Source organism: Planococcus citri, chromosome 1 (assembly GCF_950023065.1).
Source record: "Planococcus citri chromosome 1, ihPlaCitr1.1, whole genome shotgun sequence".
NCBI classification, from domain to species: domain Eukaryota; kingdom Metazoa; phylum Arthropoda; class Insecta; order Hemiptera; family Pseudococcidae; genus Planococcus; species Planococcus citri.
In genome coordinates, this window is record NC_088677.1 from 57,769,714 (window position 1) to 57,796,522 (window position 26,809).

General features: G+C 33.1%; 5 protein-coding genes and 1 long non-coding RNA gene across 8 annotated transcripts; 3 read left to right on the top strand and 3 right to left on the bottom strand.

Moving 5' to 3' along the window:
* Positions 1 to 189: 189 nt before the first annotated feature.
* LOC135833044 (uncharacterized) lies at positions 190 to 24,880 on the bottom strand. Its single transcript, XR_010556403.1, has 3 exons — positions 24,745 to 24,880; positions 10,741 to 10,978; positions 190 to 316 (listed from the first exon to the last, which is right to left on the bottom strand). It is a non-coding gene; the product is annotated as an uncharacterized LOC135833044 (long non-coding RNA).
* On the bottom strand, positions 605 to 2,875 carry LOC135833039 (uncharacterized). Its single transcript, XM_065346642.1, has 3 exons — positions 2,041 to 2,875; positions 1,141 to 1,215; positions 605 to 961 (listed from the first exon to the last, which is right to left on the bottom strand). The coding sequence occupies exons 1-3, from the start codon at positions 2,558 to 2,560 to the stop codon at positions 903 to 905; spliced, it is 654 nt and encodes a 217-aa protein (XP_065202714.1). The 5' UTR covers positions 2,561 to 2,875; the 3' UTR covers positions 605 to 902.
* Positions 3,041 to 6,640, bottom strand: LOC135833038 (medium-chain acyl-CoA ligase ACSF2, mitochondrial-like). Its single transcript, XM_065346641.1, has 12 exons — positions 6,127 to 6,640; positions 5,920 to 6,048; positions 5,609 to 5,832; positions 5,381 to 5,498; positions 5,184 to 5,279; positions 4,966 to 5,114; positions 4,691 to 4,880; positions 4,516 to 4,623; positions 4,219 to 4,367; positions 3,585 to 3,726; positions 3,383 to 3,493; positions 3,041 to 3,244 (listed from the first exon to the last, which is right to left on the bottom strand). The coding sequence occupies exons 1-12, from the start codon at positions 6,307 to 6,309 to the stop codon at positions 3,110 to 3,112; spliced, it is 1,734 nt and encodes a 577-aa protein (XP_065202713.1). The 5' UTR covers positions 6,310 to 6,640; the 3' UTR covers positions 3,041 to 3,109.
* On the top strand, positions 10,074 to 14,516 carry LOC135833041 (esterase E4-like). The gene is made up of 10 exons (XM_065346645.1): positions 10,074 to 10,443; positions 10,543 to 10,680; positions 10,801 to 10,960; positions 12,741 to 12,929; positions 13,041 to 13,255; positions 13,341 to 13,500; positions 13,587 to 13,759; positions 13,823 to 13,976; positions 14,047 to 14,164; positions 14,339 to 14,516. The coding sequence occupies exons 1-10, from the start codon at positions 10,303 to 10,305 to the stop codon at positions 14,508 to 14,510; spliced, it is 1,620 nt and encodes a 539-aa protein (XP_065202717.1). The 5' UTR covers positions 10,074 to 10,302; the 3' UTR covers positions 14,511 to 14,516.
* Positions 16,862 to 19,469, top strand: LOC135833040 (esterase E4-like). 2 transcript variants are annotated; one of them, XM_065346644.1, is made up of 10 exons: positions 16,862 to 17,153; positions 17,234 to 17,371; positions 17,454 to 17,613; positions 17,686 to 17,871; positions 18,023 to 18,237; positions 18,308 to 18,467; positions 18,534 to 18,706; positions 18,773 to 18,923; positions 19,005 to 19,122; positions 19,208 to 19,469. In XM_065346644.1, exons 1-10 carry the CDS (start codon positions 17,013 to 17,015, stop codon positions 19,368 to 19,370), a joined length of 1,605 nt encoding a protein of 534 aa, XP_065202716.1. In that variant the 5' UTR covers positions 16,862 to 17,012; the 3' UTR covers positions 19,371 to 19,469. The 2 variants fall into 2 exon arrangements, with proteins under 2 accessions (XP_065202716.1, XP_065202715.1); XM_065346643.1 differs by having other exon boundaries at positions 16,863 to 17,153; positions 18,531 to 18,706.
* On the top strand, positions 22,040 to 25,435 carry LOC135833042 (esterase E4-like). 2 transcript variants are annotated; one of them, XM_065346647.1, is made up of 10 exons: positions 22,040 to 22,298; positions 22,381 to 22,518; positions 22,586 to 22,745; positions 23,187 to 23,372; positions 24,033 to 24,199; positions 24,283 to 24,436; positions 24,525 to 24,697; positions 24,783 to 24,942; positions 25,037 to 25,154; positions 25,237 to 25,435. In XM_065346647.1, exons 1-10 carry the CDS (start codon positions 22,158 to 22,160, stop codon positions 25,397 to 25,399), a joined length of 1,560 nt encoding a protein of 519 aa, XP_065202719.1. In that variant the 5' UTR covers positions 22,040 to 22,157; the 3' UTR covers positions 25,400 to 25,435. The 2 variants fall into 2 exon arrangements, with proteins under 2 accessions (XP_065202719.1, XP_065202718.1); XM_065346646.1 differs by having other exon boundaries at positions 22,041 to 22,298; positions 23,985 to 24,199; positions 25,237 to 25,434.
* The last annotated feature ends 1,374 nt before the right edge of the window (positions 25,436 to 26,809 follow it).

The window sequence follows — 26,809 nt, forward strand, 5'->3', positions numbered from 1 at the left end:
AGATTCAAGGAGTAAAATACTCTTCTTTCAGCTCATTTTTACGACGATGTATGTACGTACGTAGATTATTGATGATTGATGAATATTAAGATTTCGAATACGTAATAAGTATGTTTTTAGCTCACGTCAGTATAATGATGAGCTTTCATTAATTTAAACGAATAGAGAATAAATTATTCGTACTTGCAATTCAATTTGGTGCACGATAAGAAATACTCGAATGGTTAGGTAAGTAGGTATAGGTATTTCAATTGTGCATTCTTGAACAACTTATTTTGTATATTCTTGTACTCCAAGCACTATAATTCGTACTCATCTGAAACAAAAATTCAAAATAATTTTCGATCAGTTGACTGAAAATCATCTTTATGGATTAGGGTATGAGTTATGACACATATTCCTGATTTCAGTTTTGAAAACAAAATTCAATAGGTATGGATAAGAAGACAGAATAAAAAAAAGTTCCACATATCAATTTAAATAAATTGTGAATACGACACAACCACACAAGGAGTAAAAGATGGCAAAAGTTTTCAGTTAAAATTCACATCATTGATGTCGAGCTGATTGCGAGTGAAGTAAAGCGAAAATAAAAATCACAAAGTCTCATAACCAAATTCTTTATTATGTTTGATATTTATCTATTTCAATAATAGTTGAAATATTTTTCTCTTTGTTTCAGTCAACAATGCAGAGGAAGCAACTTAGCATTAATTCAGATAGATAAGTAGGTAGGTATCATCAAGTTTTAAGATTTTTTTATTTTCATTTCGTCATGAATTTGGCACCAATTCTGTTCTGTTGCATTTTTGTTTTAAATAGATTCATTTATGTATGAAAGGGATCGTTTTCATTACGATTGCATTAACTCAACGACATTAATTAACGTTTCTGATGAGGTTTTACACTTTTTCGTAATCCGATTGCATCGAACATGGATAATCGTATATCGGATCCAAATCTGAAACAGATCAATTCATTCAAGTTAATAGGTATAATTAATTTAATTTTTTTTAATCTTAATACCTACCAAAAAAAAAAAAAAAATTAAATATTTTTTAAAAATTGAATCATCTAATTTATTTTTATAATTTTAATTAATTCATCATTTTATTTAAATTCAAATATATACCATCTTACCTTTTAAGAAGTGAGCTGTTCGAGAAGCGTTGATGATAGGAAAATACAGCTGTGAATTTTTCTCGTTAAACGTATCTGAAAGTAAAAGTCGTCCACACCACGATCATTTCATTTTGACTTGATTAAATTAGCAACAGTCAACAACATACTTAGAGATGACCTACAATTTATGTTCAGATTGGATGCCAAAGTTCAGTGCCGAGAGATTTTTTTAAAAAATGGGTCAAGAAAGCAACAAAAAAAATTGAAAAAACTGTAAGTACCTATCAGTTATTTTTTTTAATTTATTTTTTTTTTGAAAAATCGAGGTTAAAGGCTATTTTCCATAAGAAAATGAAAATTTGGTGAAATTGAGTAGAAAGCAGAAATTTGGTTTTTACTTTAAGTAGGTATTATTATATTTTCGACCTCCTAAATCAATAATTATGTAGTAGTGCTTTAGGTTGTTTCGTAGCTTTCAGTAGATTTTTGGTTACGTCAGTTTTCAAAAAACCACGCATGTAGGCACAGCCAGTACTTTACAAGACTCAACCATAATTCGTTCCTCAAACCCAAGTATAGGTACCTACTTTGACATCTCATATTTTTAAAAAAATGCAAACCCCAAAAATATGCTGGAAATTTTACATTTGACCTCAAAAATCCACATTTTTTGCAGGAGTTGAGATTCGTCTTCATCACGTCCATCCCCTTCCCCTCACCCATCATACTATTCCCGAAAATTGAGACGACAGCGTATTCTGACTGCCTTGAGCTCGTTGAACTCGAATCCTGGGCGTATTTTCATATTTTCATCGCTACCTAACCGTTCTGTCCAAAACTTCGGTCATCTAATCCGATATTACTTTTTTTTTTTTAATTTACCTATTTTTTACAATTTTTTGATCAACTATAACTCACCAGGAATAGGACGAATTTTTTCATTCCTTCTCGCCGTATCCTTCCTGATGTTATTTTTCTTGATCAACGAGTACACGTAGGAAATCAAAAACGCTAATAAAATTAAAATAAAAACGAGTGAAAATATAGTCCGCCACATGGACGTTATGGAATCTTGAACGAATTTCATATCGATATCGTGTGTTCTTTCGTAAACACTCGTTACTTGATTTACACCATCGCAGGAACGTTGAGTGGTTTTATTTTCACCGATATGTAATTGCGTTTCGGTAACTGTGGCAATCTCTAGAAACTTGACCGCCACCGTAGTGGTAGTCGGCGTCGGCACTACCGCCGATTCATGGCTTGATTCGACACTTTGATATCCTTCTGTCATAATATTAACACCAATGTACGAGTCATCTTGTTTTACTTCGTCTTCCAATGGGCAACACGATTCTGTAGCTGTTACTCGACCGGTATCATTTTTCATCCACAAGAACACAACAAGTATCACAGTCACAGAACACAATTTTATCATTATTTACACTTTAGAAAAATCCCGATCATTACGAAAGTCACAAAAATCTCAACATTATTCACCCAGATCATCACTCAACACTGTCGACAGTTCGACACCCTTCGAGTTTGGGTACGGCGCGAATACAAAGTAGATAGGTATAACAAAATGATGACTTAATACAATACACGTTTGTACATCACAATTACTCAAATGGGTTAAAAGAATATAAGCACGTTGAACAGATTTTACCGCAGTTAAATACGATAAATTGGTACATAAATTCGTTCCTTCCGTATGCGGCTGACGATAGATGGAGTTAAATTACTCCAATATGGTTTCCTGTTTCGGGTACCTAGGCTTTTTTAATCTAGGCTCTTTGGTTATAATAGACGCGACTATCTCTTTCTATGTGTATTTTTAGCTGAGAATCGGATATTGGCGAATTAATTTTTTGGATAAAATTGAAAAATCATTTTAAAAAACATAAAACAACAAAAATTGGGGCAAGATTTTTTTATCCTTTTAAAAAGTAATAACAAATGCAAAAAAAAAAAAACGATTACAAAACTAATACTTTGAAGCTGGAAGGTGCAACTGTTTTTCAGTCATTTCCTTCAATTTGACCTTCTGAATTTTACCAGTCATCGTTTTCGGAAACTTCTCCACAAATACAACATATTGTGGTATTTTGTAAGATGCAATCTGTAAACAGTCATGTGCCATTCATTACGTATAGGATACCATTTACCTACTTTTATCGTATTTAAGTGAACTATTTGTATATGTAGAGTCCTTTAAGAACTAGAAAAAGAGATGGAAGTATCAGAATTCAGAACCAACCATTCCTTTGCAGTATTCTTGAATATCTCGTTCAGTTAAACTGGAATTCGGTGATTTGATTACAGCTGCAGCTACCGCTTCACCCAACCTTGTATCTGAGACTCCATAAACCTATTTCACAGGATCACATAATGTATTTAAGCATAAGGCTATTTTACCTAAACGATAATTCGTATTTTACAATTCATTGATCATAGCTTACTTCGACATCAACTATATCCGGATGTTCGATTAGCAACTGTTCTATTTCTTTGGGTGCAATGTTTTCCCCTCCCCTGATAATTATATCCTTAATCCTACCAACGATTTCACCGTAACCATTTTCTCTTAAAATGAATTTATCCCTGCAATAAAAAAACTTAAACATTAGGTTTCTTTTTCCACAGTTTGATTAATTAGACAATATCATTTCGATATTTTTTCGGGTAGATAGATACGAGTAGGTATAATTTTTTTCAAAATATTGGTAATTTTCAATTTGGATTTTTTTGCTCTCCTTTAACCGATCACCAAACAATTTTTTTATTTTCCCCTGATCTGGAGAAAAGTCGTTCTCGAGCCTCCAAAGTTGAGAAAAATCAAAAAATCAAATTTATCTAAAAATTTGTCATTTTTGTGTCAGAATTATTCTGAATAATTTCATCATTAAGAAATAATCCCCCTCCCCCGCTATGATGATCTCCTTGTACAAACCCATGGTATCTAACGGATTTTTTTTTTAAATTACTACTTTTTCACTATACCTTTCTTCAAACAAATTTTCAGAAAGCTCGGGTAATATTTTCTTCATTTCATTAAAAAAAAAAAAAATTCTAATTTCACAAACAAAATTATACCCTGTCCGAAGCCATCCATCTTCATCCAATACTTCTTTAGTTTTGACCGGATCCTTGTAGTATCCATTCATTATTTGATACCCTTTGCAGCACAACTCACCAGGTACTCCTAAAGGTACGATTTCACCCTTCTCATCGATAACCTTGACCTAGGAAGGCAGCATAAACTTGCATTTAGGTATTCATTTCACTTTCAATTACGCCTACATTACAAATAGGTGCCACTAGAGTACCCCTTCTGTGATATCTTTAACCTTGATACTGTTCAACTAATTGTCTCAACGTGTCTATGTGTACCTCGACATGCTCCGTTACTTTTCCAACAGTGGATAAAATAATATCTTCTGTATCTTGTAATAGTGTCGAGAATCCTGTGGCGCTGGTTTCCGTCATACCCCATCCACTCTGTAAAAGAACAAAATTATTATACAGTTCCTAATTAATTCAGTTGAAAAAAATTCTTCTCTCTTACCATAAATCGAGAATTTCTAAAGGTTTTCTTCAAGTTTTTAATCAACTCTGGTGAGCACATTGCTCCCCCGGCTTGAAATGTCTCAACGGAGGATATTTTTTCGTAAATTTTATCGTCAATAGAGGCTCTGGTTCGAACTGTAGTAATTAGATCATTGTGCATAGTTGGAGTACCATATACAATCGTGCATCTGTAACATTTAAAATTTATTAATAATTCTCGTAATTTTTTTTTTAAAAGTCCAACTCGATTCAATAAATAAGAGAATAGCCTACTTCTCTTCTATGATACAATCGATCGATTTATTTGGACTGAATTTTACATAAGGTAGAACTAAAACGCAACCCGAAGCGATCAACGATAAAATACCATGAACTGCTCCATAAGCATGGAAAAATGGTACTTGAAGACATACCCAATGCACCTGCAAGATGAAAGCATTCGAATAAAGTTTTGAAGGATTCATTTGTAATGTTTGAAGATATTTTCTTACCTTATCGAACAAACCTTTGCGTTTTCCAGCTATATAGGCCGCGTTTATCAAGCTGCGATGAGAGAGTTGTACACATTTCGGTTTGCTAGTGGTTCCCTGTTGAGATTCAAAGTTATTATTTCGAGATTACGAACAGATATTTTGAAATTTCCAAGAAAAAAAAACTTCTAATAGACTTTTAAAATTATTTTACCAACCGAAGTCATCTGCATATTGCAAACATCAAAAGGACTTGAGTCTGCCTGAATTTCTCCAACTTTGAGTCGTTGATCTTCGGTCACAGATGAAAATAAATCGTACCATTTGAAAGTACCCCTGTGAAAAATAGATAAACACCAAATACATATTTAAAATAAAAAATAGGCATGATTGATCGGATATAGGTACCTAGTGCAATTTTTGAAATTAGAAGGGCGTACGCTTACTTAAACGACTGCTTCGACATCACAATGATCGTCTTGAGCGAAGGAACCACTTCATTGGTAATATGAACATTATTGTCGTACTTTTCAACATCGGGAATACCTCTTTTAAGAATATTGTAAAAATTATGATCACCCAGTTGATCGTCCATGATCAAAGCATCCACATCTGCTTGTTCTAAACACGTTAGCAATTCCGCAGTTTGATATAACGGGTTTAAATTCACCTGAAACCAAAAAACACATTCTATAATTACGAAAATTTCTTCAAAACCTAATTCTATTCATGATTTTATATCAAAACGTCAACTTACTACAACAAGACCAGCTCTGAATGCAGCTAAAAATGACAAATACCATTCGATCGTGCTGAAACCCCACAATGCAACATGATTTCCTCGTTTTAATCCCAAATTTGCAAACGCTGCTGCTAAAATATCGATCTAAAAATTATAAAAAATTACTAAAATGAATACACTAATTATGTATCTATTTACAATTTCTTCTCAAAATTCACCAACCTTTTCCAATACTTCGGCAAAGGTAAATCGATTACCTCCATAAGCAGAAATAGCAATTCTGTCAACATACCGTTCAGCTGCCTGCTCAACTAGCTGTCCTATGGTGAGATTTTTCAACGGATCTGAGTCGTCTCCCTTCCAATAACTTAATTTTTCAGATCTAATTTCAACTTCTGGATGCATTTTACGTTACACTGATATTGATAAAAACTTCAATAAAAAATCTCCAGAACTTTTATACGTGGCACAATGGTAAAGCTTGACCAACTCGTGAGGTTAATTTTACACACCCGTTAGAAAAAATTAATGTCTTAGGGCCAACTTTCTTTATCTGAATTGATAAAAAGTACATACAAGCCCTTCGGGTAACAAGTTTCGTCTATTTTTATATTTACTCAAATTTTTACTGCGTTAGGTATCTACTCGTACAAGGTAAGAGCAAAATGGAATATTCCTTTCGACGAAGGTGACTCATTGGCGTTTTCATATACTCAAACAAAGTTGTTTCGAGAAATTTGACAGCGTGCTTGGGTTTAACGGTATCGATAATGTGTTCTTTAGGGGGGGGGGGGGGGAAATATGCGATAAACATATCCCACAATTTAACAAAAACTGGCGAGAAAGTTGAATGGTGGACTATCCAAAAAAAAATCAGGCACTGAGAGGGCTTCTCAAAGTACAGTTATTTTTGACAAAAAGACACGGGTTTTTGCCTCTTTTAGGTACAGTTATCTATGCAGTTGGTACCTCAGCTAGCTCCTCCCCTCTTCAAAAAAAAAAAAAATAAACCAAACCTACTTGACACACTGACTTTGAAATTCGATAAAATTTATTTTAAAAAAACGAGTATTTTTTACAGTTTTTACAAAAAAGTAGTTTTTTTGTAATTTTGCCAAAAAAATACATTTTGTTAAAAAAATTTTTTCACAAAGGCCAACAAAAAAAAATTTTAAAAAGACCATTTTTTTAAAAATTTTAACAAGAAAAAACTTTGTAAAAAAATTGTTGTTTCTGAAATTCTAACAAAACGTTGGCGACAAAAAAAAAACAAAACTTTCTGAAAATCTTAGCCCAAAAAAAAGTTTTTTTTTTTCAATTTTAGTAATTAAAAATCAAGACTTTTTGGCAATTTTGACAAAACATGAGTTTTTTCAATAGTTTTGTAACAGTGATAGCAAGAGGGACTGCTAGAAGAAGGAATTATGATAATTTTCTCCTAAGGTGGTTTTTCTGAGAAATATTCCATGGAAATGAAACATTTTCCAAACAGATACCTGGCTAGCTCTAGAATAGGCAATCCTTTCTACTTCAATGTACACAGTGAGAAGTTACTATACTATAAATAAAGAAAGCCTTCTCGTACCAATTACTTATGGTTTTTATTTACAGATGTTAGTGTAAAACAAGTAATTGAGCAGATTATACCAACTAATTACAAGTAAACTTATAATTAATCTGTTCGCGAGATATGTACTGATACATAAATTACCTATCTTCTAACTCTTTCGAGTAGGTGACTTAAAATACACATGGGTATAGCCCAAGACATTTACAAATTAGCGATTATAATAGGAAAGAATACGATGTAGTTGCATTCTTTCTATATCAAATGCTGAGGTGATTAACACATCATCACCTAGCATTCGTTATAATTGGTTAATATAAAATGCAAGGTATGCAATGCACAAGTGCAAGATTCATGACATATAAAATAGCAAGCACTCAGATGACATTTATGACGTCATCTCAATAATTACTAAAAGGGCACTATGTAAGGGCGAACGCAACCCCGGTAAAAGAATTAAACAGTTACCTTAGATAAGTAAGTACGCATTGTCAATGTAAATGTTACCTGCCTCTCCTGTGCTGACCCCAAATATTAGTCGCATCGGCAGGACGCGTTGAAGACCCATTTTTGTAGAGACAAAGGCTCAAGTGTCCGGAGTAACTTGGCCAGTGACTAAGAAAGTACCGCGAACTTACGCAGGATTTAACGAAGTAAGCGTTATAGAAAGAAATCAAAAGAACTATCCAAAGATAGGTATATCGCGAATCGCAAGCTGTATAAGCCTTGTACATATTTACCGAGAGCGACATTGATCTAGAGAGCTCGAGTGTCGTAGACCAAGTGATTTTTCTAGCATCACGATCCCAGCAGCAAGGCTCGGATCGCGAGTATATTAGTAGCTTATGGCTCCTCCCATCGGATTTATTACCATAAGCCACACTCATGAAAGAATTACACGAATAACTACATAGGCGAGCAGGGCATATCCGCTCATCACAGTTTTTACAAAAAAATTACCGTTTTTTTTTAAATTTTGTGCAAAAAAATTGCATTTTTTGATAATTTTTTTCAGAATTTCATTTTTTTTGTTTCGCAATTTTGCCAAAAAATACAGATTTTTAACAACTAAAAAAGCAAGACTTTCTCAAAAAACCAAAAAAAATGTTTTGCGATCTTGATAAAAAACAAGACTTTTTGTTAATTTTTGAAAAACGTTAGTCAATTTTACAGTTTTTACAAAAAGTAGCATTTTTTACAATTTTGACAAAATGAGATTTTTTTGATCAAATTAACAAAATTTTCTGGCTATTTTGAGCAGTAATACGGTTTTTTCAATTTCGGCAAAAAACAAGACTCTCGGGAGTGAAAGTTCTTTTTTAGCATCGGAAGGAAGGAGTGGGTTTGAATTGAACCCAGAAAACTCTTATGCAAATACGCGACTGCATTTTTAGACAAGTTTTTCAGATCAATAATTGTAATTATTACGTAGATGACAAAATCTTGTTTTGAAATGTCAATGTAATCAAAGAAGTCATTTTAGGTGCAGAAAATAATTTCATTTGAATAATACGTAGGTCGTAGGTACATAGATATACTGCACTTTTGATGAATAGAAATCAACAAAAGACAGTTGAAATTATTCTAATACAAAAATATGTATGATGTTTTTGAAATCAAACCGAACAACTTAAGCAATTTCATAATCAATTTCTATACGTACATAGAAATCCTTCAAGGCTCGCAATCCCGATCGTCGATCCTCCAAAATATAAAATTATTTTCAAAAATTTTAAAACGCAATAAGGTAATGTATGAAATAAATCATTTGAAGGCTTACGTAAGTAGGTAGGTAGATACAACTAATAGAAAAAACAGCTTTATGTACGTATTTTGTATTTATTGTAACTATGTATTATTTAGCGATTGTGATCTTACAACTTGCCTGGTCAAAAAAACCATAAAAAATAAACCCATAACTTCTATGTATTTTCATGAACCCTAACAAACTTGAAAATGAATAATATTCCTAAATTGACTTCTATTTACTTCAAATTCTGAACTTCAGCTGACTCTGAAGCTGGTGCAAATCGAGTTGAGCGATGATGAGGGTACGTAATTTTCATCGTCCCTGATATTTCCACAATCCACATCATACCGAGGAAAATATCGGTCAACAAATTTGTAAAATTTTGAATTTCAAATATAAATAAGTGTATCCCAGATAGGTAGGCACGTACTTGAGCTAAAAAAATAATGTTTTTTCATTTTCCGCACAAAAAAGACACCTTCTACATACGTATCAACATAATATTCAATTATCTAAAACATAACAATGGAACTCTGCATCATAAAATTCAACTTATTTATGACTTTTACTGTTTTCAAATGGAGTAAACCCATTAGAGGAAAGATTATTTCCTTCCTTATCCTTCGTTACAAGGTACCTATATTATACCAGTGGAAAACTACGTGACAGAGCATTTAATGAAAGTCACGTGACTGATAGAGGGGTGCCGAACGGGGGTTCCCCCAGAAAGAAAAATATTGGAAAAAGGTTGGGAATTTTCGGAAAAAGTTGGGTGAGTTGGAAATGACCAATTAGCTGGGAAAATTCGGGAAGGAGGGAACCTAAGGTAAAAATTTGTAAAAATCATTACTTTGTCACACCTATGCTAGTTAGTAGGTAGGTACCTACATAGCACATTGCAACCTATCTACGACTTACAAAGGTCAGCGGAAGCTCGCTACATTAAATTTCCATCTACACCTTAAAACACGGATAGGTAGATACAACTTGTACATATAAGATAGGTGACGTTCAAACCACCAGTGCCTTTTTACGAAGAAATAGGTAACCCGTTACTATCAAAACACAATTACATAGTAAAATGGTTGAACACGTCGTGGTCACGATAAATGAAGGAAGAGTTCGCGGAGTAAAAGAAACATCGCGATTTTCTCACGTCGAATATTACGCATTTTACGGCATCCCTTATGCACAACCACCTGTGGATAATTTACGGTTTCAGGTAATTTCATCTTATCAAAGCATCCTGCTGGCTGCTTTTTAGTAAAAATTATCAGCAGTGAGTACCTTACCTACCAAAGCATACCATATTTTTATTCAGAGACCGAAAAAAGTTAGACCTTGGAAAGATGTACTTGATGGAAGAACTCCCAAAGGAGGCTGCACGCAGTACTCTTTATACGTGTTTAATTTTATTGGAAGTGAAGATTGTCTGTATGTGAATGTTTTCACTCCAAAAGTAGGCTATGTTTATAATTTTATGCTTTACCTATCTGAATATATTAATATGTGCACCTACCTTCAACGGAGGTGGATTTTCCTAAATCAGGAATGATTTCTTTTCATGTCATTGCTTCAGTTGCCCAAAAAGGACCGAACTTTGAAACCTGTCATTGCGATGATTCATCCAGGGGGTCATCAGTGGGGTACTCCGGATCCTAGTGATTATGGATCGCCTGATTTCATCATGCATCATGATATTGTGTATGTGACCATTGGTTACAGGCTTCATGCGTTGGGTAAGTTGATTTGAATGTCTATTGAGAAAAAAGAAGTATTGAAAAAAATTAGAGTAGGTCTGACAAAACAAAATACTTGAGTATATTTTAAAAAATTATAATCTATGAGTATAGGGAGGTACCTACCACCTACCTACATTAAAACACATGAAAAAAGTAATAATAAAATTGAAGGAAATCATGTAAAAAATGAAACATAATTTCAAAAATAAATAAATAAATAAATAAATAAATAAATAAATACGTAGGTAGGATAAAGAAGAAAATATACCTATTACTCAGCGTTTTGTACATATTGAACAAAATTCTTGTAAAAAAATTCAGTTGCTTAGTCTTATTTTATCAAGACTTTTCGAAATGAACAAAAATTCATCAGGAAATGACAGAAAAATTCAGAAAAATTATGAAATGCTGGAAAACTAAAAATTAAAATCACAAAAATGATAAAATACGAGTATTTTTTTTTTTAGAAAAATGCAATTTTGGGAATTTTTATTCAAAATGTGGTCAATTATTTGAATACCTACGTATTCTATAATCTATACTTTTGATTTCAACGGATTTTGTTCTTCATTTCCAGAATAAATACATTTATCTGTTTTTTGATTTTTTTGTTTTGAATTTTCTAACAGAAGTTTTTCATATTTTCTAAGTGTCACACAGTTCTAAGATCCCCAATTTCAAAAATTTCTGTCATTTTGGTTGCAATCATGATCCATTTCTGGAAACAAAGGCACCTTTTTGTGTTTTGGTTTCAGGATTTTTTTTTACATAAATGAGGGTACCTAAATTTTGTTAGGTATACTTACGTACCTATTTCTTTTCTTTTTCTTTTTTTTTTTTGAGTTTTTCATTATTTTTCATTTCATAAAATACTTAGCGACATTTCCAATCAAAAGCTCTAAAATCGTTGTGATATGATTCACAGAACATCATAATTTTGAAACCATCAATTTTTATTTTTATTTTTTTGGTCATTTTCAAGTTTTCATATCAACCAGAAATCCTTGAATTATCTCGAACTTTTGTTTGGAAATCAGTTTTTTTTTTTTTACTTTCGATGAAAATACCTTAAGTAGTGGCAAAATAAAAATGATGAGAAAATCGAGATTGAGGAAGGATCAAGGCAAGAAAACACTGAACATTGCAAATGCAAACAGATAATTAAAACCGCACATTCAAGTGAGTTAGGTAAACAAGTGTCGCAATCTTGAGGTGATTAAGCTAGATTTGGCAGCATTTTTAGTCTATTTGGCATGAGAAAATCTACATCTAGCATAACAAAAGCTATCATAATTTTTTAGAAAATTTTTAATTGGCGTAACCTAGCACATCATTTTTTTTCAAATCAGCGTCATAAACTCCTCATAAAATTTAAGAATATATTCTTCGAGCTTGTTTCAAATCGAAATGGAGAAATACATACAAACGTAGGTACGTAATTTCAAAAATTCCAAATTCATGGTTCGCAAAAATGTTTGCAAAAAGAGATGAGATGATGGAAAATTCGATGAATTTTTTTTTTAAAAATCGTCGTTGTTCAATTTTTACTAATTCTTTGTGGGGTTATGGTGATTTTTCCAATGAAATTTCGAATTGCCCTAAAAAAGGTTGCATAAATCTTTGAGATAGGTATTTGATGAATTGGGATTTTGTCACAATCTAGCATGTTAAATGAGTGAAAAAATTGAATTTTTTCTCACTATGCTACGGTCGAAAATTTTAAAGAAAACCTAGATAAAAAATCAACTCCACGGGTATCGAATTTTCTTCTTTGCAGGATTCTTAAACCTTGGTCTGGAAGAATGTTCTGGCAACCAAGGATTAAAAGATATAATTATGGGACTCGAATGGATCCAGTCAAACATAAAATTCTTCAACGGCGACCCAAATAACGTAACTTTACTGGGAAGCAGTAGCGGAGGCTCAGTTATACATTTTTTAATGCTTTCACCAGCAGTAAGAGATGGTAAGAAAATTTCAAAACCCCATCGACGATTTTTTTCCACCGTATTTATATTTTAATTAATATCCCACCTCCCCTCCTCTCCCATCCTTCTAATTTCATTCGTCTTTACAGGATTATTCCATAAAGTTGTGATAATGGGGCACTACATTTTCAATCCTTCGATAAGTTTTCGCGAAGAGCACCTCGACGTCGCTGAAAGCCTCGCACACAGACTCAACTACACAGATGAAGATAAAAACTACAAGAAAATGTTGAAATTTCTTAAATCCGTACAATATGACAAATTTGCACAAATAATGAAACTCTACGAGAGCAAAAGCGATACAGTAATTCAACCAATATTGCATTTTTATCGAAAATTAACTACCAACTACATTTAATACCTATTTTATTTTTTTTCTTACTTCAAAGACCAAAGCTGCAATATATCCTAGCGGAATGTTTTTACCCACCGTTGACCACGGCAAAGACGCCGTCTTACCAGCATCACCCAGAGAACTCATGCATGATATGAAGAAAATCCCCATGATTTTTGGTATATGCGAGAAAGAGGCAGCCATAGGTTTTTGTAGTAAGTTAATACTATAAGCCGATTATAACTTCAAAAAATCTCAATATCAATATTGTAAATCATTAAAAAATGAGAAATCGTTACAGAAAAACTCAGACCAAACACAGAAAAATATTTTTATTCGATTTGGTACCAAAATCCCTGGGCATGGTCAGCGAAAATTGACGAAAAAGGTAGAAATTATATCACTCAACAAGTCCAGTCTCATTATTTGAACGGCCAAGCTGACAGCAAAATACCTATATCACTCGCCATAGACGTATGAGACTCATTCTATCCGATTTTTCCACTTTTCAAATGATTAAGTAATTTTCATTTTCAGATCCTGACAGATGCAATTTTTTGCGACGTATACGACTCATTATTGGATCTAGTTTCGAGCGAATTACCCGTTTATGTCTATAAGTTTCAGTACGACGCCGAATGTGGAGGATTAAAAAATAGAGTTTTCTATTTGATACAAGATCACATAGATGGTAATTCATCGAACCCCTTTTCTCACCTTCTCAACTGAAAAAGATAATATCAACCTATCTGAAATTCAAGGTGCGATACACTCGGATGATTTTGGGTATTGGGCTCTCATGCATAAACCAGTTAAAGAAAAAACCGTCCAAGTTATAGAAATGTTCACCAAGCTTATCTGTACTTTTGCTCGGACTGGGTAAAGTATCGTAAAATAAACACCATTGTTATCTATAGACTTCGAGTCATAATTTTAACAGAACAACGAACAGTGAACAGCGAAATTTTTTGCTCCGCCTAAAAACGCCTCTTTTTATCTTTCAAGTACTTTACCTTTTTGTTTTGTTTTTTTTTCGGATTGTTACCAACACAGGGATCCAAATTACGAAAATTTGGGCGTACATTGGAGACCAACGACTCCGCAGGAACAGTGTTATTTGAACATAGACGACAATATTCAGTTAATCGAAGGCAAATTGAACAACGACAGGATGGAATTTTGGAATAATTTAAGAACGAATGTTTTAAAAATAAAGGAAAATTAGTTATCATCAGAGTACCTATCTACTGAATCGACTTGCATTATGTGAATAATTTTTGAGCAGATGATCAAAATTATTATACGTACCTAATTAGATACAGAAAGTACATCTTCAAAAATCAGAGACCAAATAAAATTTACTTTTTGGATTCGACTCTTCGGTGTCTCCGTAGCCCCCCTCCCAGCCTTTCATTGTGAAAAAAGGCAGAGACTAACAAGGCAAGTACCTATCCCAACTGGCACAAACATTTTTGAACCGGACAATAGGGATACAAAAGTGGACTTCGAAATATATCACTAGCCGAAATTTCAAGTGCTGAAATTCACTTTTCGATTTTTGGCGAATTTTTGAAAATTCAAATTTGAGCTAAAAGTAGGAAAAAATCACAATTTCAGAACAAAAATGTTTGAACCGGACAATAGGGATACAGAAGAGGACCCCAAAATATACCACCAGCCAAAATTTCAGGTGTTAAAATTCATTTTTCGATTTTTGGAGAATTTTTAAAAATTCAAATTTGAGCTAAAAGTAGAACAAATCAAAACTTCAGAAAATTGATCGAGGAAGCTGAAATTTGAATAATACCCTATTTTTGACCTCCCGAGTCGATTGGTGACGGTTTCGAACCACTCTGGGAGATTCCAGCGGATTTTCAACTCAACAGGTTTTTTTTTTCAATTTTGGCGACAAAACTACAACTTTTGGCAATTTTGACAAAAAAACGAGTCTTTCATTTACAGTTTTTACAAAAAAGTAAGATTTTTCACAATTTTGGTGAGGAATTAAAATTTTTGGAAATTTGATTTAAAAATTGCTTCTTTTTGCAATGCTGACAAAAAAGTCAGAATTTGCCATTTTGATACAAAAACAGGTTTTTTGGCAAATTTGAAGAAAACATCGATGTTTTTTCTATTTTCATAAAAAAGTAATTTTGACAAATGAAAAGTGAAATTTTTGAGAAAAAAAACGGTCTTTTTGAGAGTTCGACAACAAAGCTAGGCTTTCTGGAAATTTTCACGCCAAAAAAAAACATAATGTAAGATTTTGATAAGCAACTGATTGTTTTTTGCGATTGACAAAAAAACAATTTTTTTTTGCAAAGAACCCAAGACTCTGGAAATTGTGGGAAAAAAATTCCTGCAGTTTTGCCCAAAAAACAACGTTTTTTGGAAATTTGGATAAAAAGGAATGCCATTTTATGACAACAAACCGATTTCTATTAGCAATTTTAATAAAACAGCAGGATTTTTTTTACAATTTTGACAAAAAACAAGATTTACTGCAAAGTTTGAAATAGAAAAAAGCGGATCTTTTCTGCAATTTCTGCAAAAAAACTGAACGTTTGCCCAATTCCGAGCATTCGAGATAGTGGGGTTCGGAGAAAGTGGGTCCAGGAAATTGGTCATCCGGAAAAATAGCAATTCGAAATTTTCCCATCTGGGAAAATATATTGGTGGGGGGGGGGAGAATGTTTGGATGCGAAAAAGGGCCGACTAGTGGAGAAAAATCTATGAAAAAAATTTCAAACCGTCTGAAAAAATTTAGAGATTCTGCTGAACCTTGAAAACTTTTGTGGCACTGATATGGACTTTGATTCAGTAAAAAAAAATACTCACATCTAGAAAAAATTATACCTATCTAAATTCTAAAAGGTTCTCACCCCCCCTCCCTCCCTACCTCCCTCCAGTTAAGGAAGTTGATTACAACGCCTTCTGGAGGATTTGAAATTGCTGAAGAAAAGCCATTCTTTGCTAGAGGGTCCAGATTGGCTGAAAACATGGTGACGATCTATTCGGGGGGGGGGGCTGGATACTTTGAAGGATAGACAAAGTTTTGAGTAATTTGTAGCAAAACCATACGATTTCGTAATTTTTTTAAAATTTGAGATTTTTCAACTTGTAAAAAACACACTTTTCAACTCGTTACCTCGCATTTGCGATTCACCCACCCTAATCAATTCAAAAGGTTCAACTTGTGACAGGATTACATTTTCAGCTGCGGGAGTTGATTACAACGCCTTCTAGAACGATTTGAAATTGCTAGAGAAAAGCCAATTCCAGCTGAAAGCTCCAGATTGCCCCAAAAATGGCCACAATCGATTCGGTGGGTTGACTTTAGGTAGGTAGTGGACAAAGTTTCGATCAATTTGTTGCAATAATTTTTGTTAAAAAATACAATTGATTACCCACAATACCTACCCACGTAAAAGGTTATTTCAAGTTGAAATTCTTAATAAAAAGAGAAACTTTAAACCAGCGTTAAGTGGTTATCAACGTAATTTTTACCAAAGTGTCATTTTATTCAAGATTACGATAGGAATGCAATAAGGTATCTTTTTAACTCCGCTGCTACTTCGCTAAATTATCGTTACATACGAGTAATGTTCGAATGTCTTCATAACTCAACTTTGCAAGTTTTAAAAATGAAATTTTTTTGTTGAAAAAATGCACCCTGTACAGTTGACTAATCAAAAGCACTACCATTTAATTTTTCGAGCACGAAAAAATGTCCGAGAGAGTGATTGTAACCGTGAATGAAGGTAGGGTTCGAGGAATCAAACAAACGTCTCATTATTCCAGTACCGAGTATTATTCTTTTTTCGCAGTTCCCTATGGACAGCCTCCAGAAAACCATCTCAGATTCAAGGTATGTAATTATAATTATTTACAATCACCATTTTGAGAGTATCCATAACTTGACATTGATTGATTGAGCTTATTAATTAGGATCCTGTAAAAGTTAAACCCTGGAAAAATATTTACGAAGCGACCGTAGAGAAACAAGGATGTGCGCAGTTTTCGCATCAAACTTATCAGTTGTTGGGTACAGAGGATTGCCTGTATTCGAACATACACACTCCGAAAGTGAGCATTGAGCACTAAAATCTGCTCTTTTAATTCCGACTCGAGCTATCGATAGAATTTAATGGAAAAATTAACTCATTAGCTCCCCAAAAAAGGAGACCCACTTAAACCTGTGATTGTCAACATACATCCAGGAGCTTTTGTTTATGGATCACCTGATCCTAATCAATATGGAAATCCTGCTTTTATCATGAATCGTGATGTGGTCTACGTAGGTATAGCATACAGGTTGCATATTCTAGGTAGGTACCTATTTCAATCGTCTTGTACTCGTACACTTTTCTGGAATATCTGCTGAATTGTGCATTCTTTAGGATTTTTAAACCTACGCATGAAGGAGTGCTCGGGAAACCAGGGAATTAAAGATATCATCTTGGGACTCGAATGGATCAAATCAAATATACATTTCTTTGGTGGCGATCCAGACAACATAACTCTACTTGGAAGCAGCAGTGGTGGTATTGTAATCCAGATGTTGATGGTATCTCCTAGATCCCAAGGTAAGATTTTTCATAGCCTATATCAAATGTGCTTTACAGAAATTCGATCAAACATTTTTTATTTTGAGTTGTTGCACCTTTTTAGATATCATGTGACGAACTAAGGCAATCGATTATTGAAAACTTATTAAAATTATGCTCCCTAGAACAGGTTTATTTCACAAAGTGGTGGTAATGGGATGCTACCTATTTAGTCCTGTGTTACCATTTGAGGAAGAGAACTCCCATTACGCGGTCAAAATTTCCCAAGAACTAGGTTTCAACTCTAGTGATGACGATTTCAAAAAAATTCTAACATTTTTGAGAAAAATACCAGCACAAATACTTGTTCAACAAACCAAGAAACATGACCGAGCCAATTACGCGGTAAATCCTACTTTTATAGCCATTTTTAAATTAAATTACCATAACCCAACTGAAATTTTTTCAAATTTAGAAACAAGCAGCAATATTTCCCACTTGTGTTTTCCTACCAACACTCGACTATGGAGATAAGGCAGTGTTACCAGAGCATCCTAGAAAACTGCTCCAGTCTTCTATGAAAATACCAGTCTTATTTGGAATCACTGAACGAGAATCTGTGATGGGATTCTGCAGTAGGAGATGAATTTTCACCCTAATTTTTCAGCAGATTTCGATAATTTATAGGATATTTTCAGGAGGAGATTTGGTGCTAGGAACACATCTCCACTTCGCTAATTCCTATTGCCAAAATTCTATGGGTTGGGGATACCACTTGAGTGAGGAGCAGGTGCAAGAAAATTATGAAAAAATCAAGTCATTTTATCAACTCAGTAATCCTATTGAAAATGTCAAGCTATCGTTGAAAGTTGACGTGAGTCAAATTTAAATTTCTAGGGCCAATTCAACTAGCTTGATTATAACTTGGCACAATTTTCAGGTTCAAACTGATGCAGCCTTTTCTGACATTTATGATACGATGATCGATTTCGTAGCCCCTTCGGCTACTTATGTTTATAAATTCGAATTCGAAGGTGAAATAAAATCAACCAAAGATACCATCGAAGTGTTACTAAGGGAGTCACTGCCAGGTACGTTCCTTTCAATATTAAGTAGGTACCTACATATTATCAAACAATTCATGAAGAAATTCTAATTTTTTCCAAATAAAGGAAGTTTCCATGGGAGTGACTTCAGTTACTGGAATTACGTCAGCGATCCTTTGAATAAAGAGACCCAACAAATGGTCGAACATTTTACCAAATTCATTTCCGCTTTTGCAAAATCTGGGTACGTGAAACTGTTTTTCAATCTCACTTGTACAATGTACATACATCAATTAAATGAACTTTTGTGAATTTGTAAATGCATTTAGGGACCCAAATTATGAAAATTGTCCCGTAAAATGGATCCCATCGACTCCAGAAACACCTCGTTATTTGAGTATTAATAGTACCATGAGAATGGTCGATGGTAGACTGAATCATGCTCGATTTATATTCTGGGATACTCTGAAGAAATATTCACAGAACAAATGAATGCATGAAGATATTTGCACGTGATCTAAAATAATAGTCTATAATTTTGGAAAATAAATTTGTTTTTCTTTTTTATAATGAAATGAATTTGAAATCTTGTGTTTTTTTTTTCATTTCTAGGATCGCCTTTATTTATAGTAAACTTGAAACTTGAAGCTAGACTCCAGATTAGTCGTTACATATAATTATGTAAAAGCTTTATGCAGTCGATACTAGAAATAAGAATCTCTCTCAGTGAAAATTTCCACCTTTTCCCTCCTCCAATTGTGAATGGCTTCATAACAGATTTTAATAAATTTTTCTGCTATTTTTCTTATGATTTTTACAGCAAAATAAAGAACAAAAAAAATCATTCAATGGAGTAGGGAGCATTTAAAATTCTATTAAATGCTTCAAAATTAAAGCTTTTCACAATAAAATTCATTTTTTTGGCCATATTATTCCATTATTAGACTTTGGGAGAAATTATAATATTTCGTCGAATTCTAAAAAAATCAAAATCTTCAATTAAAAAAAAAAAAAAAAAAAAACACGAAAAAACGTGAGAAACATTTTTAAAAATGACTGGGGGAGGGGTGGGAGGCCAAACGTTTTTGGACTATTTTCGATTCAATTTGCATCAGAGGCCGATTTCATCGTCTCATTATAGGAGGCAATTTTCAATTCAAAAGCAAAAATTGCGAACATCACTTTCCATATTTTTAAAAGTTTTGAGTTCCTTCTTGTTTCGAATTATCTTTCAAATTGAACTTTTTTTTTCAAAATTGACTGGTAATCTTTGGTGATGGATTCAACGTGAGAAATTATTCAAAATTAGAACTTTTTTTCTTTTGAAATAGAGCGGATGCGAAGGTGGGGAAAGGGGGAAATCTGAAAAATCACTCGAAGTTTGAATTCGACCAGAAACCTGCGACATTTGTTGTAACACGTTATATTTTCATTTTTTAACTTATTTTTGACCTAACTGGAGCATCGAAAGAGAGAGTAGGAGCGTTCAGATTGAAAATATCGAGTCAATACTCCAAATCTGTGCTGTAAAAGACACGAAAAATAATCCCATATCACAATGATTTCAATGCTTCAGAATTTCAGTCAAAATTTGTGAACCCATGTGAGCTTTACAAAGGTTCAAAATATAAATAATGCGGACATGAAGATATCTTGCATTTTAAAAAATGTGCCATTGGGTCATTCAGGAGAAGTTATTAAGAACTGCTGAAAACTGTATCGAGAAAATGAGATAAATTTTTGCTGATGAAGACTTTATGTATTTGAACTTGTAAAAAAACAGCTTTAGAGGTCAAGAGAAGGCTCTATAATAACTGGTTTCTCAAGTTTAGATCACAAAACAGCCTAAAATAGGTAATGAATTAGAGGAAAAAATATCATACCCAACTGAACTACAGCGATATCACCTGCTCAGTTCATGCACACGAGTGAAAATATGATTTTATACAGTGTACTCGAAAGAAATCGTTTCTTTCCTCTTAGAATAACTGTTGGAAAAAATAACAAAAAATTTTTGAAAACGATCGAAATGTACTTATTGCGAAATTGTATTGTCCATAAAAACTGTGTTCAATGATTGTTGCAAGGTAAGCAGTTTTGTTTTAATTTAATTAGGTAGGTATATATCATTCATCATCGCTGTATTAATCATGTTTTGAATATGTACATGAAAATATTATTCTGAATGCTAAAATGGAATAGGACGAGAAATCATAAAAATACTTATTCAAATATTCGAAAGCAGAACTTCGTATTTTTACAAGATACCTACTTAACTACTTTACGATATACTCGTAGACAAAATCCTGTTAGTTGAATAAACATTTCAATATGAGGTTATTTCAAATGAAATTCGCCGCTCGATACTTTACTTTATGACGTAAGATCACAAAATACGGACTTTCAGACTGTCAAGGTCATACTTCGTTCGGAAAATTTGACAGCAACACAAATACTTATTTTTTTCGTAGAAAAATAATGACAGAACCATAAAATACAATTGAAATATGCATTATGCAACAATTAGGTGAATGAAAATTTCAACGAAAATTCACAAATGAAATTTAAACCAAACTAATACATTAGAAATGTGTGAAAGAAGAAGAGAGGGAAGAAGGTTAAAAAATCTCACAGTCTCATTTAACGAACTGCCATAATATCAATTCCAAATACTCCTGAAAATTGATACAATTTGCAACTAAAATTTCTTTCATGATATTGAGGTTGCATAATAGAGAATCGGTAGGGATTTTTTGGTGAGTATGTTATTTTTAAATAGAAAAGTAACGTTGATCGATCAAATATTTCAAGCGTAGGCACACACACATATTTGTAGATATCGTTTGAAGCAGAAACACGAAAAAAGAAACGTAGTTTGTCCAAATTTTCACAATGAATTGATTTATAAAATCAATAGGTAACACGACTCGGAGAAAAAAATCAAAAATATTTTTGAAATATTTAAGGAATACGTGTACATTCAAATTACCATTTGCCTTGATCACTTGTCAAAGTACACGAACGAGTTATTTGCATAGATCAGCATAATCATGCTCGCCATGTCGTTCGAATATGTCACAAGTCATTATAAATTAGTAGGTGAGTAAGTAAGGAATCATACTACCTACTCATACCTTTAGAATGTACCTAGGTACTTGTTTTTATATCGCAAACAATAAATTGCATAGTGTCATGCTCTTGTACCCGTTGCACATTTTTATTTCAAAATTTCAAATTACTTACTAAACAATTGAGTTCAGTTCGAATTACCGAAACAACATGTCTGAAAGAATAATCATTTCCGTAAATGAAGGCAAAATCAGAGGAGTCAAAGAGACATCGTTGTACTCTGGAGTAGAATTTTTCTCATTTTATGGTGTACGTTATGGACAACCACCTCTTAATAATTTACGATTCAAGGTAATAAATCATAATTTACTTTCAAAAAACTAGCTAAAAATTAGCATAATGATTTAAATGACACAAAAATTTATGCGAAAAGGACCCAAAACCAATCAAACCGTGGAAAGATCTTTACGACGCTACGATCAAGAAACCAGGCTGCGTGCAGTTCTCCTTGAAGTTGTATGTATTTTTAGGCAACGAGGACTGTTTGTTCAACAACATACACATACCAAAGGTAATCCTATTTTATTTCCTTCAATTCAATATCGGCTGAGTTTCAGTAAAATTTGCACCTTTATCAGTTACCAGTCAAAGGAGCGCCTTTAAAACCAGTTATTATCAACCTTCATCCGGGAGGTTTCATGTTTGGTACCCCTAACAGCGATGATTACGGATCTCCTCAGTTTGTAATGCATCATGATGTTGTTTATATCAACATTGGTCATCGGCTTCATATTTTAGGTAGGCAATAAACATAGACAAGATCACTTGGAATATCGAGGAATTCAACCTTAGGATGGGTAGATTTAAAACATTTTACGAAATTGGACCAAGTTTGAAATAAAAAGCTGTAAAATGATCAAAGAAAGTTGTGGCAAAATTTGAGATTTTTTTCGTTCGTGTTGAACATCCCCCCACCCCCTCCAACCAAAGGTCCAAATTTTGAACTTCAGCATTTTTTTCCTCACAAATATAATAAGAGCCGAGGAATAGGCATCTTTCAAAAAAAAAAAATTGATCAATACTTTTCAAAATTTTAAAATTTAAACTTCGTTCAAAAAAGTTCTAAATCAACTCATCCTTTTACTCCTACCCCTCAAGAAAATTTTGCTTTTTATCTTTTTTTTCTCATTTTTATTAATGATACTCGTATGCTCAGTTGATGACTTGATTTTGTTTTAGGCTACTTGAACCTGGGATTAAACGAATGCTCTGGGAATCAAGCTCTGAAAGATGTTATATTATCACTTCAGTGGATTAAATGTAACATTCAGGCATTCGGAGGAGATCCTGAAAACATAACCTTATTAGGAAGCAGTAGCGGAGGAACGATAATTCACGCTTTGATGATATCACCTGCAGCTAAAGGTTTTCATTTTTTCATTTGTTAATTTTTAAAAGGATCAAAGATGGAATTTTTTCAGCTCGTAAAAAAACAACAAATTAGCCCGAACGTAGCGAAGGCAAAAGCTTCTGAAAATTTTTATTTTGATAAGTGAAAGTACAATGTTTTTTATGGGAGGATGTCGTTTTTTTGTTGCAAAATTACAGAATTTGAAGGATTTTTTTTAGGAACTCCAGTTTTGAAAAAGAAATGCAAATATGCCAGAACGAAGTGGAGGACAAAAGCTCTTAAAATTTCGCATTTCGAGAAGTAAAAAAACATTTTTTCCAAGTCAAAATTCCACCAAATTGATCTGAAAAATGGAAATTGAGTTCGTAAAATTAAACATGGTTTTGAACCATTTTAATCAGGTCTGGAATTTTTAGCAGATTTTCGAAACTTGAAATTTTTACAAAATTTCACCCGCATTGTAACACTTAAAAAGCTGAAATTCACCTAAAATTCCTAATTTCAACAAGCTGAATCTATAATATTATAAATGTAGATAATGTTTCATACTGTTCTGGAGCCTCCAACCATATTTTGAAAATAATATTTTATCACTCATTTTGCTAATTTTTCGAACACCAACGCAGATCTATTCCACAAAGCGGTATTTATGGGAGCCTACTTATTCTTACCAGCTCTACCCTTCGAAGAAACGAATCATCATCGCGCATACGAAATAGCGGAAATGCTCGGATACACTGGAAATATCGAAGATAAAAAGGCTCTACTATCGTTTTTGAGAAAAATACAGCCCGAAATTCTTATAGAATGTCAACGAAGCTGTGCGAAAAAATTTCAAGAGGTTTTTATTTTTTTTTCAACACGAAGCTTTTTTTCTCTACTGAAACTTCGCACGATTAATAAAATATTAATACCTATTTGTAGAAGATAGCCCCGCTATACCCAATAGGAGTCTTCAACATTTCATTCGATCAAGGAGACATTTTTCCCGAATCACCCAGAACAATGATGCATTCAGTGTCTCGCATACCAATCATGATTGGATTTTGCCAATATGAATCGATGATGGGTTTTAGCAGTAAGTAGGTATTTGAATAACTCCATAGAAGATTCATTGACAAAAAACAAATAATATTCTCAACAGAATTTTTGAAAAAATATTTCAGAAGGATTAAGGCGACAAACCGTGGAGAATTTCTTGACTTCCGTTCGTCAAAATTGTTGGGGTTGGGGACGAAATCTCAGTGATAAAGATATCGATTACATTAACCAGCGAATAAATGCATTCTACACCGAAGGAAAATCTATCGAAAATGTTCCTTTATCACTTCAGGCAGATGTGGGTGATGACTATAGTAACACACAACAATTAAGAAAATAACTCACCACAATAATCCTGCAACTAAATCATCGTTCATTTGCAGATCCAAACTGATATCATATTATCTGATCTGTATGATTCGCTGGTTGATATTATAGCTGATGATTTACCATCTTCTGTATTCGTGTATAAGTTTGAGTTCGAGGGTGATATACCTACAACAAAATCGTTATTGAAACATAATTACGATGAAGAACTTCCAGGTTTGATTTATCTATACTACACTACATACACACATACATCGTTGTTTTAATTTAATGCATGCGTTCTGAATATTTTTTCATCCCCCCTCCCCAGGATCATACCACGCCTGTGATTTCAGTTATTGGAATTATTTCTACACTCCTGGCGATGAAATCACTCAACAAATGGTAGAATATTTCACGAAATTCATTACCAATTTTGCCAGAACAGGGTAAATTGTGCATTTCAAAACACGTACAAATTATGTTCCTGTTTTTAAAAAAAATATATCTACAAATCATTACTTTTTTCAGAAATCCAAATAGCGAGGATATTCCAATTGAATGGGAACCAACTTCTCCAGATAAGCCATGTTATCTAAGTATAAATGACCCCTTGAAAATGGTTAATGGTAAATTGAAAAACGACGGGTTAGAATTTTGGCAAGATATAAAGAAACATTTACAAAATAAATAAATATCAAAATAATAAAATTTTATACCACAATTTTTTCTGCTATGTACTTGTAGGTAGGGAAGTCCTTTTCCACTTTTTTGAGTTTTTTAGCTTTTTTCTTCAGCTCGAGAAAAATTCGTCAATTTTTTGGCATTTGAAATTGATAAAAAAACAAAATATTTACCCAAAAGATTGTACATACTTAGTTTAGATATTTTTTCTTTCTTTTCTTCAAATATTCAACACTGAAATATTGAACATCAAATAATTTCTACTCATTTTATAGAAAGTTTTTGACAAATTGCGCTCCTTTTCTCCCCTTCCCCCTTGTCCACAACACAATAGCCATTTTTTTCAAAATATCAGCACACTACACTTGGAAAGGGAGAGATGAAGAGAGAAAAAAATCGAAAAGAGGACCTGAGGACCAACAATAGGTAGGTACCCCATTACACAAAATGTTACCTATCTGCTTCAAATTCAACTCACAAAAAATTCAAAAATCTGAGAAAATCTGAGAGAGTAGGATAGGCTGAAATTTTAGAAATAAGTATGGCCATTTTAAATTTTTGTTCTACAAGTGCGAATTCAACAATCCCCCCTCAACTAATTTTGAAAATGAAAATAGGATGCAAATCCCAACATCAGTTTTTCATCTCGATTGTATCAGATTTTGATTCGTCCATTATTCATAAGCCAAAGGAAAATTTCCAAAAATTATTTTCAGATGCTTAAAGATTTTCTCAACGCCATTTTTTAAGGATCTGTCATCCTTTAAAAGTCAAAAATGAGAAAAAAATAAAAAATCGCTCTTAATAATCCCTGATAAATTGATATGACAGTATTATACTCTATTTCCCCCTCCCCATGAAAATTTTCTTTCCAACAGTTTTTCGTATTTTTTCAAAATTGTAAAAGAAAATCGAAAACAAAATTGATACTTAATACTTAATGCTCGCATTTCGTAAAATTCTTGGTGTGTATTTTTAATTTTTTTTAAATCAGGAGGGCGTTTTTTTTCGGAGGGACAATTTTTATTCTGCCAAAAACGTGAAAATGCTAACACCGAAAATTTAAAAATTATCAAATGAAAAGTGTAAGTCTGAGTGATGCGAGAGTCGAATTTTTGAAAAGTGAGTAGGCAGCTGATATGTACTTCTCAACTTTTCGAAGTGCATTACAACTTATTTTGAAAATCTCACATTCTACTTGACTTTGATAATTAATCGTCAAAACCGTCCAAAATCACATTCATTTCAATACGCTGTTCCATTTCAATATGATTGATACATTGTTTCAACTTTTTGCCTTATCAGCGTGAACCATAAATTATTAGACTACGGGTAAAGCGAATTTATATTTTATACACGTAAATCATAAATAATATCGTTCTATCACAAATAACCTTCACTATGTGGAAAAATACTCAAA

Coding starts and splice junctions, on each gene's coding strand:
- LOC135833039 (XM_065346642.1), bottom strand. CDS start 2,560: ATGATAAAATTGTGTTCTGTGACTGTGATACTTGTTGTGTTCTTGTGG. Junction 1,216..2,040: donor AAAAATTCGTCCTATTCCTG/GTGAGTTATAGT, acceptor TTTTACTTTCAG/ATACGTTTAACGAGAAAAAT. Junction 962..1,140: donor AACAGCTCACTTCTTAAAAG/GTAAGATGGTAT, acceptor GATCTGTTTCAG/ATTTGGATCCGATATACGAT.
- LOC135833038 (XM_065346641.1), bottom strand. CDS start 6,309: ATGCATCCAGAAGTTGAAATTAGATCTGAAAAATTAAGTTATTGGAAG. Junction 5,280..5,380: donor GCAATATGCAGATGACTTCG/GTTGGTAAAATA, acceptor GAATCTCAACAG/GGAACCACTAGCAAACCGAA. Junction 3,494..3,584: donor CGGATATAGTTGATGTCGAA/GTAAGCTATGAT, acceptor CCTGTGAAATAG/GTTTATGGAGTCTCAGATAC.
- LOC135833041 (XM_065346645.1), top strand. CDS start 10,303: ATGGTTGAACACGTCGTGGTCACGATAAATGAAGGAAGAGTTCGCGGA. Junction 13,256..13,340: donor ACGAGAGCAAAAGCGATACA/GTAATTCAACCA, acceptor CTTACTTCAAAG/ACCAAAGCTGCAATATATCC. Junction 13,977..14,046: donor GATACAAGATCACATAGATG/GTAATTCATCGA, acceptor CTGAAATTCAAG/GTGCGATACACTCGGATGAT.
- LOC135833040 (XM_065346643.1), top strand. CDS start 17,013: ATGTCCGAGAGAGTGATTGTAACCGTGAATGAAGGTAGGGTTCGAGGA. Junction 17,154..17,233: donor AAAACCATCTCAGATTCAAG/GTATGTAATTAT, acceptor CTTATTAATTAG/GATCCTGTAAAAGTTAAACC. Junction 18,924..19,004: donor ACTAAGGGAGTCACTGCCAG/GTACGTTCCTTT, acceptor TTCCAAATAAAG/GAAGTTTCCATGGGAGTGAC.
- LOC135833042 (XM_065346646.1), top strand. CDS start 22,158: ATGTCTGAAAGAATAATCATTTCCGTAAATGAAGGCAAAATCAGAGGA. Junction 23,373..23,984: donor GATATCACCTGCAGCTAAAG/GTTTTCATTTTT, acceptor ACACCAACGCAG/ATCTATTCCACAAAGCGGTA. Junction 24,943..25,036: donor TTACGATGAAGAACTTCCAG/GTTTGATTTATC, acceptor CCCCCTCCCCAG/GATCATACCACGCCTGTGAT.